The sequence below is a fragment of the Neoarius graeffei genome, chromosome 25 (genome assembly GCF_027579695.1).
Source record: "Neoarius graeffei isolate fNeoGra1 chromosome 25, fNeoGra1.pri, whole genome shotgun sequence".
NCBI classification, from domain to species: domain Eukaryota; kingdom Metazoa; phylum Chordata; class Actinopteri; order Siluriformes; family Ariidae; genus Neoarius; species Neoarius graeffei.
The window spans coordinates 39,700,553-39,715,527 of NC_083593.1; the positions used below are offsets into that span (position 1 = coordinate 39,700,553).

General features: G+C 39.6%; 1 protein-coding gene across 1 annotated transcript in view; it reads right to left on the minus strand.

The window, feature by feature from the left end:
* Positions 1–1,614: 1,614 nt before the first annotated feature.
* Positions 1,615–14,975, minus strand: part of LOC132873129 (interleukin-6 receptor subunit beta-like) — a 30,264-nt gene continuing 16,903 nt past the window's right edge. The window contains exons 13-16 of the mRNA XM_060908393.1: positions 14,692–14,832; positions 10,872–10,968; positions 7,068–7,149; positions 1,615–4,758 (exon numbers count right to left, since the gene is read on the minus strand). Coding sequence (XP_060764376.1) covers positions 4,207–4,758; positions 7,068–7,149; positions 10,872–10,968; positions 14,692–14,832 — 872 coding nt within the window. The 3' untranslated portion in view covers positions 1,615–4,206. The remainder of the gene's footprint in view (positions 4,759–7,067; positions 7,150–10,871; positions 10,969–14,691; positions 14,833–14,975) is intronic.

The window sequence follows — 14,975 nt, forward strand, 5'->3', positions numbered from 1 at the left end:
CATAATATTCTGTGTGAAGATGACATGTTCCAAAATGGGCCTCATTAATGAAGGAAATCAAATGTTTTTTCGCAATAACTTTATTTTTCAAGATATTTACATGGAAATTGGTAGGCACATAGATGGTTGTAAATTAGTAAATTAGTAAAACCAAATTATGCAAATTGGTATTTGATTAGTATTGATTATGCTAATTAGGTTAAAATGTGAAATCGGTACACTCTCCTTCAAAGTTTCACCAAATGGCTTTATTTGTGCAAAATAAAGCTGATCTTAACTCATTTATACATCATAAAGAAGGCTAAATCAATGTTAGTTACAATTACAAATCCAATTATAAAATATGCATAAATAAGCACTGAATGTCATATCTACTATTCTCTATCAAAATAAAGTAATAAAAGATTATTTCTAATACCCTCTTTGTGCTCTGTAGGCCTTTGTATTTCCAAGTAGGGCCTACTAGTGTTTATATGAAAGAATATAAATGATTATTTTGATTAATATTCACAGCTTTCAAGGCTAACCTTGAAAAAACTCTGTGAGCCACAGCCAATAAACAATTCCAATTAACTGAACTGGAATTGACACTCGCGTTTCTGACTTCTGGTTTCTTAAACTATCATTCCGACCACCACAATCTCAATATTTTTCATCAAAACAACTACAATTATATTCTAAACTAGTTATTTATTTACATCAATCAGTTTGATTTGAAAAAAAATAAGTAGGTAAAGCTCTGAAAACTCACTTCAAAGTCTCCCGTGAATCATAACATCAAAACTAGCAGACGGAAAATTTTGCTGAATACTTCAGAGACTGTGAGAGTGAGAGAAAATCTCTGTAAAATTATTTGATTGATATTCACAAGTAATCCAGTCAGAAACTGATCAGAAGAGAGAGAGCGCCTAACCGCTTTCCCTTGACTTAAAAAGCACCAGCAGTTTCCTGAAGTCATACGAGCAGTTTTTACTCTGTTGTACCAACTTCAGCCTGCCGTTACTCCCAAAGTACTGAACAGATCTTAATGAGATAAATTTGTTTGGAAAGTGGAAATTATAAGCTGTTTAATGATAATATTCACGATAGAACATTTTCAAGAGTTAAGCAGTGACAGATTTGGAAACTTAAACGAGCGTCTGCAGGCACGATTTTCACAGCACGGCCATCAGCGAGCGTCTGATATGCCTACTCATAGGTTCAAAAATCTTGGATCTTCAGGCATGAATGATGTTTATCTAGAATGGTATTATCATTGCATTTTAAATGGACAATCATAGAGTAACGATGATTCCGTCTTTTAAGTGGATAAAATGACCAGGGACATGAACTGATCAAATGTCCAGGGTTTTTATTTTTTTACCCAAAGGATGCTGGTAACTTCAAAAATCAGGATGTGGTTGTAGATACTCCAGACTTCAAATATATTCTTAACATCCTCAAGTATTAACGTACTACATCTTGTTTGTGTGCCTTGTGTGTATCTTCTGTACTACTAGCCACATCTATTTTATTGTAAATAGACTCAGGAACACTTTACCTCTGTCTGTGTTTGTATAATCCTCTGTGAAGCTCTTATGATATTGGATTAATGAACTCAATGAGCAAGAAGACTGATTAGGAGAACCTTTATTTCTTATATGGTTACTAAAATGAATGTCAGTGACGGCTTTTCACAAGATACTAGACATGAATATGTGGAAAAAGAAAAAAAAAGAAGCATGCACTAAACAAGACTCCTGCTCTATAACTTTTGAATTAATGTAGTGTTGTTTCTTGGTATACATATACACTATTTTTATCCATGTGGAATATCCTGAAATACTGGCTGAAGCTCCATAGCAGGTAACAAAAAGTGCAATAATACTTGAAGTACATAAGTTCTAGATCCTTCAGTTTTCACTTGTCCTAAATTGCACGCCGTGCGTCAGTACTTCCAAATTGTCTGAATCAGTACTTCGAAGAAATCCTGGTTGTAATATGAATTAGGCTGAAATTCAGCCCCAGTCCAACAAATGTGAAGTATTCCAAACCAACCAATTACTGACAATTATCCACTTGAGCTGGAAGAACATCATGAAGAAACTTTAAAAAAGCACTTGCAGCCACAGTCTTTCTGCACATACATACTGTTAAAATAAAAAACAAACACCTTCCAAGTCTTTTCTCCTTGAATCAAATCGAGGTAAAATCAGTAACCGCGTGAAGACTGCAGACTGAACACAAAGCCTGCTCAAAATTGACAGTTAATAATAACTAAATTTATTCTTTTAGAATAAATATTTGCATGGAGATCAACAATGGAAAGGCTCAGCCATGTTCTTATACAGCGCCCTCCAGAATTATTGACACCCTTCATAAAAAACTAAAGAATGATTGCAGAAAAGAAATATTACACTCAAAGAAGAGGAATTTTACAGCAAAATATAATCACGTTATCATTAAAATAAGTCCCCCCTCCTAATATTTGCCGATATGATTGACACAGGGGGGCACAGTGGTTAGCACTGTTGCCTCACAGCAAGAAGGTCCTGGGTTCGAGCCCAGTGGCCAACGGGGGTCTTTCTGTGGAGTTTGCATGTTCTCTCCGTGTCGGCGTGGGTTTCCCCCCACAGACATGCAGGTTAGGTTAATTGCTGGCTCTAAATTGACCGTGAATGTGAATGGTTGTACGTTTTCTGTGCATCAGCCCTGCAATGATCTGGTGACTTGTCCAGGGTGTACCCCGCCTCTCACCCATAGTCAGTTGGGATAGGCTCCAGCTTGCCCGCGACCCTGCACAGGATAAGCAGTTACAGATAATGGATGGATAATTGACACCCCAAAATAATATTTCAAATAAATGCCAAGAAACTTTTTTTTTTTCTTGAAAAACTTTACTGTCAGTCCTCAGGATGTGGTGTTGCCTTTAACCATGATCCTGTTTCCCTGGGTTATAAATTTCAAGGTTTTAGTTTTATAAAATTCCTTTATCATCCACCATCTTGGAAAAACAAAATTTTAAAAAGACAGATGATTGCTACATAAACCACAGTGGTAGTTAAAAATATTAAGCACAATTTTGGCCATAATGTTTGAAATTGTTTCCAATTTGTCAAATAGCACTTGGACAAGCCTCAAAATATCTGGAACAAAAGTTTTTGCCCCCTCATTTGGCAACTCGACTATGCAGCCCATTTTTGTTCAAATGCACCCTCTTTATGCATCTTGAAAAAGCCACATCACTTTTTTTTGCAGAAAAGCCTGTATTTCAGCTGAAGCTGCTTGTGGGTTTTGCTTTGCATCTTGACCAATTTTCCTAGAATTTGTAGCGGAAATATTTGTTGGTCTACCTGACTATAGCTTGAACTGCTACTTTTCCACTTTATCAGAGAAGACTGCTACTGTGACAGTTTCCTGATTTATAACATTTCAACAACCTTTTCTCGCAGATCCTTTGATCGTTTTCCCTATGGCTCAGGAACTCATTGAATATTTATACACGGACATTAATTACAGTCAAACAAGGCACTGGTGGGGAAACTTAGCCTTAACAGCTATTTAAACCGCTCTGTGTGTGTGTGTGTAAGAATTTTACACACACACACACACACACACACACACACACACACAATTCAAGAGAGTATGTAAACCTTTGATCAGGGCCATTTGGGAGATTTCAGTCATCATTATGATTTAAAAATGGTGCCCACATTTATGTGATAATAAATAGCGTCTCCTGACCACCATCATCCCTAAATAAGTTTTCTGCATAATTATGGAAAATGTATAGCTTAACATGGCCAATATTTCACAAATTCTGGCACAGTATGTATAATTGTAAGCACAAATGTATAGACCTTTTTTTTTTTTTGCTCATTTTCATAGGAGCCAATGATTCTGGAGGGGACTCTATAATGCCTTAAACCTATAGCATGCAAAATGTTAGAAAAGCAACCTGCAAGTATTCAGATACCAAATAAAAAAAAAAAGTCAATATACAAAATTAAACCGTCACTGTACATCAGGACATATCTGTATATTAAACATGGAACCATATACTGTATGTGTATCTGAAAAGTGAAACATGACCATGAGTTAATCAGTTTCTGAAATTTAGCAGCAGTTAGTGTGAAACTTAAACGGGCTTGAAAACATGGCAATGAAAATCAGGTCACAAGAAGAAGGCACAGGATTGCACTACCACTGATGAGTGTTTTTGTCCCCTCACTGTGGCCTGTAACCACTCTGCTGTGGCATGTAACTGGGGGCAGGACGTGGAGGATCTTCAGTCAGAGTAGGCGAGTCCTCTTCCTCCATTGGATTAAAGCTCAAAGAGCCGAAGCTGGGCTCCTCTACCTCATCCATGTTTAGTTGCTCGAGGCCTTTACATCGCTTGAAGTAGGAGTCTGTGTGGTGGCCGCTGGCTTCGGACATGTGCTCTGGATTTTCCTCACATTCCAGTAGTGGTTGGGTCGATTCGGAACGGGAGAACGGTTGAGTGCTGGGAGTCTGGCCTTTGTAGCCGCTGCTCACTACGGCAGAGTACTGCACAGTGCTGGCCGTGGTCTGGCCCGAGTCGGCCTCGTCATTGGAGGACACGCTCTGACGCGGAGTGGACATGCCAGACGAGCCGCTGATGCCGCTGCTGCGCTCGTCCGAGAAGTACTTCTTGAGTGGCATCACTGCCTTATCCTCATCGCACAGGGACTTTCCATCATCCATGTCCACCTCCACCACACTCACCGATGCCAGGATGCTTTCTTTCGGAGTGTCCGACTGAGAGAGAGAGCAAAGAGGTTGTTAGCTTCTTATGCACAAACATGAGGAAAAGAAAACCCATTTTTAAAATACAGTTATGAAGATAGATGATATAAATTAATGATTCATGCGAATAATTGAAAATAAAGAGCTCACACAACTAAGATATCCATCTCTGAAAGTCAGTTTCTACGCAGAATGAATAATTTCATGGATGCCGCCATTTAAAATATTTTAACCAAATTAGAAAAATCCCCCCCGATCGTTTCCAGCGATGCTCTGACATAATTTGGGCGCAAGACACGGAAGCGCCGCATAGCGAGTAAGACTTGAAGCTGCCCCTGGCTGGAGATTATTTCATTAAAAGTTTATATGAAAAAAAAAAAAATTTGAAATTCCATTTCTCTAACAAAAAAGTGGAGGGGGAAAGAGAATACTGAGGTCGCTGATAAACAGCGAGGGAAGCGTGAACAGCTGATGTACTCCTACGTGACTGAATGGGGGGAGGCAACTTGGCATATTTATATCCTCGGTACAAGTAGTGCTGCCGTGACAGCCTCATTCTGTGGACTGTAACCTTGCTAAACAACCTACAAACAGATCTGCATACAATCTGACTTACCTAAATCTGTCAAAGAGGCAAGTGCGCAAGATTTTACACGTTCCTGGCAGCATAAGTACTCGTTAGCATGCTCTTGACTCATTCATGAAAAACTTCCTTATCAAGGCATCACCAGGCTAGACTACCGTCGTAATTACCATGGTAGACAGGCCAACCCCCGTGGCAATGCAGAAAGAGGGTAAACAAATACTGCTTGACTATACAGGATTCATGTGAACATTACTGGTGACAACATTGGCAGAAGTGAGGAGAGAAAGGGAGGGGGAAAAACCCACAACACCCCCCCACCCCACTAGCCTGCATCAATTCCCAAAGGACAAAAAAGTAAGGCGGCAATGGATAAATGCCAATTGCCGCACAGGGACAGATCTCTCATGGGCTGACTGGAATGGTCCTTCGGGTGCAAAAATAGCACATCTGTAGCTCATGTGCTCGGAACATTCTGAAGAAAATTATTTCACTCAAACAATTCAGATGCACCGGGCATTAGGAATACCGTACAAGCCAGTGCTGAATCCATATGCAATCTTCGGCCAAAAAGTGGACAAGACAAACGAGACAACACGGTCAGTAGTCCGCAAAAGAGAAGTTCAAAGAGTAAGAAAACACTTTTTATGGCTTCCCTAATTTATTAAGCGTGATACGTTATTTTGAGTTCCTTCGGGCATAAACGTAATAATTGCTGATGCAGTTAAGCAGCTTGATGTTTGTTGTATGATGGGGGTCTTGTTTTGATTTAGTGTTGTCAAAAAAGCCTCGGCAATGACTAACTAAACAACTCTATAAATAGTTCACTTGTGTGTAACCAATTGATATGGTAAATGCTTGTTTATCATGATCATCGCCATTCATGTCATTGTCCAAAATACTCGAGGAAAATCAGTTAAGAAATGTCGCTGGCGCTATGGTCCATTTTGTCGAATATGGCCGTGCACCGTAAGTGACGACACACTTTACGGAAACCATTCGGAAAGCAGCTCGGGTGTTTCTGGCAAGATTTCCGACTTTTTCCGTACAAGTCCATCCACTTGTAATGTTCACACGAATCCTGTATAGTAAAGCAGGGTTTGTTTACCTTCTTTCTGCGTTGCCGCGGCGGTTGGATTGTCTACCATGGTAATTATGATAGGCTAGTCTGATCATATCTTGATGAAGTTTTTCGTGAATGAGTCGAGAGCATGCTAATGAATAGTATAACCTATAGTTTCAGCCTAGTTTTACAGGTAAAGAGTTCGGGTTTGTCCGTAAGTCAGGGTTGCATCTCATTAATACACTATTTCAGATGTATAGTGGGGGGAGGACCCCAACGGCATTGTCACGTTAGTAGACCTTTGGCTTTGCCCCTTCAGTACTAAAGAGCAAGACACAGCCTTGCACCCAAATGACGTCATGCATCGCCCTTCCAACAGGCAACATGGCAGCCTACTGGTGGCATTAGAGCAGCGATACAAAAACGCTCACAACTTTCTCATAAATGGTCAAACATGCCTGAAACTTTTCTTACAGGCTCTCAATATTACAAGCTACCAACCCATGCATGTATTTACGTTACATTTTCTATTCCTTTAACACTTGATTTGCATTATATCATCATCATCATGAATCAAATCATTTTAGAAGTTCTGTTCACAGGATGGCAAATTCTTCAAGTAGTCCATTCAGCTTGACCTACTACTACAACCTGGAAAGTGTACAGTTCACAAACCTTGCTGGGACAGTCAGGTGACCAGTTAGCAAGTGTGCTGTGGGACGGGTCGGGGACCTTCGGCCAGAAACGCCTCTTTAACCTTGAAAAAAGGTAAGCAAGCAACAAAATACATGAAGACATAAAGCAAGATGCTACAGCTGAGGCTACAGTCATTTATCAGACTGACAATGGAGTTTAGAAACATATCTTTAACCCAATCTCAAAAAAGGTGTTTAATTATCATAGCCCTTTGAATGGCTGACTTGTATACAGTACCAGTCAAAAGTTTGGACACACTTTCTAATTCAAATGGCTTTTCTTTATTTTTTTACTCATTAAAGACACATTTAATGTCTTAAAGTAATGATCATCATACTGCTTATGATACAGTAGCTGCAGTATTGACCATTTGGAATTAAACCTACAAAGTGTTGATTAACTTTCTAAAACAGCAGCTCTGATAATGGTGCCGGCTGCAAGGTTTATATTAACGTGCTCATTAGTTCCACCAAGGAGGTTATGTTTTCGGTGTGGGTTGTTCATTCGTCTGCCTGTATGCAGGATTGCACAAAACCTGCCAACCCAATTTCCTTTAAAAATTCAGTGGAAGTGTGTAGCACAAGCCAAGTAAAAACACGTTACATTTTGCAGCAGATCTGCGTCACAGGGTGGGTCTAAGAATTTATTTTCTCTTATCTTTGTGAGATGTGTCATTTTGCCTTGGCGCAAGTCTGCGTTCAAAAATGCCACATGCTGTATCTTGAAATCAAGTAAAGTTCAATAGTGACAAAACATAGCCAATGTAGAAATATGACGTCGCCATATCACAATCCACATTCACAGGTACCAGTAATCGTCTGGAATGCATCCAGTACCAGTCAAACAAAAGGTTAGACACATCCAGTTCAATGGCTTTTCTTTATTTGCATTAATTAAGACACTTAAATGTCTTAAAGTAAAGTAATGATGGATGTCGTTTCTTTTTACTTAGTTGAGCGGTTCTTGACATAATACGGATTACTACAGTTGTGGAATCGGGCTATTTACTGTATTTTTATTTACTAGTTAATCTCAAACATTAAGAAGAAATTGCACTAATTCACTTTTGACGAGGCACACCTGTTAACTGGAAAGCATTCCAGGTGACTACCTCGTGAAGATGGTTAAGATAATGCCAATAGTGTGGAAAGCATCATCAAGGTAAAACACTGGCTACTTTGAAGAAACTAAAATATGAAACACTTTTGTTCGTCACATAATTCCAGACATGTTCCACATGTTACTTCATAGTTTTGATGTCTTCAGTTTTGTTCTGCATTGCAGAAAATAGTCAAAATACAGAAACACCTATGAATGAGTAGGGGTGTCCAAACTTTTTACTGCTACTGTAAATTCATGTTTAAATGATAAATCCAGAACTTTCCATTTAAAGCAGAGAATACTCGTAAAAAGTAAACCTCGTTTATGATACACAAGGAGTTAGATGGATTTGAAACACTTCTCTAATATGCAAATTATTTCAGGTTGATGTGGTAAATGGAAACTTGATCTGCAACTGTGAACGTGAGCTAAGCTACAGCTAGTCATGAAGAAAATCATGGCTGTTATTGTAGTTTTTATTTAAAATTTCTCTTTTTATCGGTTTGTGTACTGTTAAATAAATCACAACCGCCCTAGGTTCATAAACAACTGGAAGAAAAGAATAAAAGATTTTTCTATCTTCAATTCAAAGACAGATACTGAAAAATCACACCAAGTTATCTGACACACAGGTTTACCAGCGGCTTTTTGGGATGGAACAAAGGTCATGTTTCGTATATTTAATTTAAAAAAAAAAAAAAACCACCCCAATGGAACTTTATGGATGTAAATGTAGAGATTTTAAGCCATTTTAGTGATTTATTTGGCATTTAAAATACTATATATATATTAAGCTAGGGTTTTATTTTACATACATTATTAAAACAAAGACAAGAATCCATTTTTGAACGTATAGTGCAATTGTATAATGTAATGGAAAAAAAAAAGACCACTTTTAATGGTGACCGTCATTACAAGTGGTCTCAATTTTTTCTGTACAGGTGTTGGTCATATAATTAGAATATCATGAAAAAGTTGATTTATTTCAGCAATTCCATTCAAAAAGTGAAACTTGTATAAATGTATACATTCATTCCACACAGACTGATATTTCAAACATTTCTTTTAATTTTGATGATTATAACTGACAACTAATGAAAACCCCAAATTCAGTATCTCAGAAAATTAAAATATTGTGAAAAGGTTCAATATTGAAGACACTTGGTGCCGCACTCTAATCAGCTAATTAACTCAAAACCCCTGCAAAGGCCTTTAAATGGTCTCTCAGTCTCGTTCTGTAGGCGACACAATCATGGGGAAGACTGCTGACTTACAGTTGTCCAAAAGACGACCATTGACACCTTGCACAAGGACGGCAAGACACAAAAGGTCATTGCTAAAGAGGCTGGCTGTTCACAGAGCTCTGTGTCCAAGCACATTAATAGAGAGGCGAAGGGAAGGAAAAGATGCAGTAGGAAAAAAAAAAAAAAAAAAAAGTGTACAAGCAATAGGGATAACCGCACCCTGGAGAGGATTGTGAAACAAAACCCATTCAAAAACGTGGGGGGAGATTCACAAAGAGTGGACTGCAGCTGGAGTCAGTGCTTCAAGAACCACCACGCACAGACGTATGCAAGACACGGGTTTCAGCAGTCGCATTCCTTGTGTCAAGCCACTCTTGAACAAGAGACAGCGTCAGAAGCGTCTCGCCTGGGCTAAAGACAAAAAGGACTGGACTGCTGCCGAGTGGTCCAAAGTTATGTTCTCTGATGAAAGTAAATTTTGCATTTCCTTTGGAAATCAAGGTCCCAGAGTCTGGAGGAAGAGAGGAGAGGCACAGAATCCACGTTGCTTGAGGTCCAGTGTAAAATTTCCAGTCAGTGATGGTTTGGGGTGCCATGTCATCTGCTGGTGTTGGTCCACTATGTTTTCTGAGATCCAAGGTCAACGCAGCCGTCTGCCAGGAAGTTTTAGAGCACTTCATGCTTCCTGCTGCTCACCAACCTTATGGAGATGCAGATTTCATTTTCCAACAGGACTTGGCACCTGCACACAGTGCCAAAGCTACCAGTACCTGGTTTAAGGACCATAGTATCCCTGTTCTTAATTGGCCAGCAAACTTGCCTGACCTTAACCCCATAGAAAACCTATGGGGTATTGTGAAGAGGAAGATGTGATACGCCAGACTCAACAATGCAGAAGAGCTGAAGGCCACTATCAGAGCAACCTGGGCTCTCATAACACCTGAGCAGTGCCACAGACTGATCGACTCCATGCCACGCCGCATTGCTGCAGTAATTCAGGCAAAAGGAGCCCCAACTAAGTATAGAGTGCTGTACATGCTCATACTTTTCAGTTGGCCAACATTTCTAAAAATCCTTTTTTGTATTGGTCTTAAGTAATATTCTAATTTTCTGAGATACTGAATTTGGGATTTTCATTAATTGTCAGTTATAATCATAAGAAATAAACATTTGAAATATCAGTCTGTGTGTAATGAATGAATATAATATACAAGTTTCACTTTTTATTTCAGTAATTCCATTCAAATCAACTTTTTCATGATATTCTATGACCAGCACCTGTAGCTGTACAGTATATACTGTGTGTGGTGACCAATATAATACAATCCAGTGATACAACTAAAGCTACTAAAATACAACACTTTTATACTTTGGCTTTAAAATCACTGGTTTGCTACTTTTGGTTTCAAAATTGTGTGGCGAGTGTCTGGTGACTCACAGTTCTTTCTTCCTGATAACGAAGAACATTACAAAAAGTACAAAGAACAGGAAGCTCAAGCACACCACCACGACGATCACATCAATTTCACCATCATCTAAAATGTTAAACACACAAAAAAAGTCAAATTAACAGCATTTTCTTTTCTACGTGTTATGTAAAGTGTGGTAGTTTCCAATCTGTACATGAACGTGACCTCAACTTTACAACTAAATTTCACACTATTTTTTTAAATGAGCTCATTTTAAAACCAATGAATCATGAGTTTTCCATGTGCACATTTAAGCATGTAGCATTTATATGTCCGTATTGCAAAATACATGCAATTTTGTCTCAAGTACACACTGGAATTTTACCCACAATTTAAGCAAGACATATAGTGGTGCTTGAAAGTTTGTGAACCCTTTAGAAATTTTCTATATTTCTGCATAAATAGGACCTAAAACATCAGATTTTCACACAAGTCCTAAAAGTAGATAAAGAGAACCCAGTTAAACATATGAGACAACAATATTATACTTGGTCATTTATTTATTGAGGAAAATGATCCGATATTACATATCTGTGAGTGGCAAAAGTATGTGAACCTTTGCTTTCAGTATCTGGTGTGACCCCCTTGTGCAGCAATAACTGCAACTAATGGCCCTTTTCCACTACCCTTTTTCAGCTCACTTCAGCCCGACACGGCTCGCGTTTCGACTACCTTAGAGCAGCACGACTCGGCTTGCTTCAGCCCTGCTCAGCCCCCAAAACTCGCACGGTTTTGGAGTAGGGCTGAAGCGAGCCAAACCGAGCCGAGTGGGGCTAGGGGCGTGAGGAGACACTCCCCTGTGCACTGATTGGTGAGGAGGAGTGTCCTCACATGCCCACACACGCCCCACAAGCACGCTGGGATCTGTAAACACCGTAAACCCGGAAGAAGAAGAATTACGAGAATTTCTGAAGCCTTATGCGCCTCGCCTCATCTATACGCTCTTGCCAGTATCTGTTGGCGTTGTCGGTGACAACAAGCCACAGCACCAAGACCAGCAACACTAACGACTCCATGTTTATTGTTTACTATCCGGGTCGTGAGACTACCGCTTAAAAGATCACTGATGTCACTGTTTGCGCCGCCTAACGACATCACGTGACATCCACCCACTTTCGCTAACTCCACCCAATGTGTCCACCCACTTCCAGCCAGCACGGTTCAGCGCGGTTGTAGTCGAAATGCAACTCCAACAGCCCCGCTCAGCTCGACTCAGCCCAACTCAGCCGCATTGGTAGTGGAAAAGCGGCATAAACGTTTCCGGTAACTGTCGATCAGTCCTGCACACCGGCTTGGAGGAATTTTAGTCCATTCCCCCGTACAGAACAGCTTCAACTCTGGGATGTTGGTGGGTTTGCTCACATGAACTGCTCGCTTCAGGTCCTTCCACAACATTTCGATTGGACTAAGGTCAGGACTTTGACTTAGCCATTCCAAAACATTCACTTTATTCTTCTTTAACCATTCTTTGGTAGAACGACTTGTGTGCTTAGGGTCGTTGTCTTGCTGCATGACCCACCTTCTCTTGAGATTCAGTTCATGGACAGATGTCCTGACATTTTCCTTTAGAATTCGCTGGTATAAAACAAACAACTGCAACCTTATATCATATGTTTTGGTCTTGTTCAAAACTTGCCCCTTTTTGGTCATCTTTTTTTGATACCATGCCTCATATATATGGTTTTGATATTCAGCCTTCTCCCTGTGTTGCAATTTTTGGCATAATTCCTGACTCAGACCAATGTAGTTTCCCAACCTACCTGCAGAGGGTGTTTGCCTTTTCCTCTTTACTGGCGAGACGGTTAATTCTATTTAAATGGAAGGACAACTTCAACTCATAGCCACTGGATCAGAGATATGATGCAGAATATAAAACTTGAAAATAAGATGCACGCTAAATGGCTCCCTTCAGATTTTCTATAAAACCTGGGACCCTTTCATAAGCTCATTGCCTTGCCTGGACCTTTGAAATGACCTTGTGACCTTTGAAAATCCTGATCTATCCTATTCTATGTATGAACAGTGAATGCACTTTTGTTTGTCTGTTTTTGTCTCCAGTTTTTGTTTTGTTTGTCTTTGAATTGTTTTGTTTGTAACCGTAGGTAACAGGTATCCTTTCAGAAATGTTTGATTGTTTGTTTGATCATTGAGAAAATCTTAATAAACAATTAAAAAAAAAAAAAAGAATTCGCTGGTATAATTCAGAATTCATTGTTCCATCAAAGATGGCAAGCCGTCCTGGCCCAGATGCAACAAAACAGGCCCAAACCATGATACTACCACCACCATGTTTCACAGATGGGATAAGGTTCTTATGCTGGAATGCAGTGTTTTCCTTTTTCCAAACATAACACTTCTCATTTCAACCAAAAAGTTCTATTTTGGTCTCATCCATCCACAAAACATTTTTCCAATAGCCTTCTGGCTTGTCCACATGATCTTTAGCAAACTGCAGACGAGCAGCAATGTTCTTTTTGGAGAGCAGTGGCTTGCTCCTTGCAACCCTGCCATGCACACCATTGTTGTTCAGTGTTCTCATGAACATTAGCCAATGTGAGAGAGGCCTTCAGTTGCTTAGAAGTTACCTTGGGGTCTTTTGTGACCTCGCTGACTATTACATGCCTTGCTCTCAGAGTGATCTTTGTTGGTCGACCACTCCTGGGGAGGGTAACAATGGTCTTGAATTTCCTCCATTATTACACAATCTGTCTGACTGTGGATTGGTGGAGTCCAAACTCTTTAGAGATGGTTTTGTAACCTTTTCCAGCCTGATGTGCATCAACAACGCTTTTTCTGAGGTCCTCAGAAATCTCCCTTGTTCGTGCCACGATATACTTCCACAAACGTGTTGTGAAGATCAGACTTTGATAGATCCCCGTTTTTTAAATAAAACAAGGTGCCCACTCACACCTGATTGTCATCCCATTGATCGAAAACACCTGACTCTAATTTCACCTTCAAATGAACTGCTAATCCTAGAGGTTCACATACTTTTGCCACTCACAGATATGCAATATCGGATCATTTTCCTCAATAAATAAATGACCAAGTATAGTATTTTTGTTTCATTTGTTTAACTGGGTTCTCTTTATCTACTTTTAGGACTTGTGTGAAAATCTGATGATGTTTTAGGTCATATTTATGCAGAAATATAGAAAATTCTAAAGGGTTCACAAACTTTCAAGCACCACTGTAACCAGGTTCTAACTAGGCCTTTTCAGCATATCGGGTTGATACTTCATGCTTCCTTACTGCTGCGCCCACAACATTGCCGAAACACCTGTAAAAGTTGCCGCTACAATAATAAAAACATTTGTCAATCTTGAAAATTTGGTCCTTCATTTAATTTTCTCCTGCCATGAGAACGTTCTACATTCGGACATACTACTCCACTCCCCGTCCACATAAGCGCCCAGTGCATAGCTGCCCGAGTAGTTCTGTGTGGGGATGGTCACTGATCATGCTAGTCCGGTTAACCTCCTTCCTTATGCTGCGTTCGTGGCAAAGTGCCATCCGTGTTAAGAGGCGCTTACACGCCATGCACGTAATACGTGCCGGTCCCCGAGTTAGATCTGGATAGTCATGTACTGTAATTGACTGGCTGAAGCTGAAAATAAAGCTTATTTCATAAGATATGTCACTAATATAGTTGAATATGAATAAGTCTTCAATCAAAAACAACTGCCCAGGAAGACCAGATTCTAGCATGAGAGGGACGTTGACTTTTTGAGAACCCTGCATAATGTAACAAAAATGACATAAAATCAGGAATCTTAAAAGACTACATACCATACTTTTTTGTGTAGAAACTGGAACCAGATCCTTTTTCTGAGCCCTCCTGGTTAGATACCTTGATGTATGCAAAATAGTGACTATGACTAGCCAGTTTAGTCAGATTGTACGAGGTGATGTTAGATGGAACCACAATAGCTGCCAAACAGAACAGATCATTATCCTTAAAAGGTCTTCACACTTCTTTACACTAAATACTGATCCAGTTTCATTGAACCTGTACAACTACATGCAACAACAACAACAAAAAAAATTAGAACGCAAAGCAAAAGATACATCCA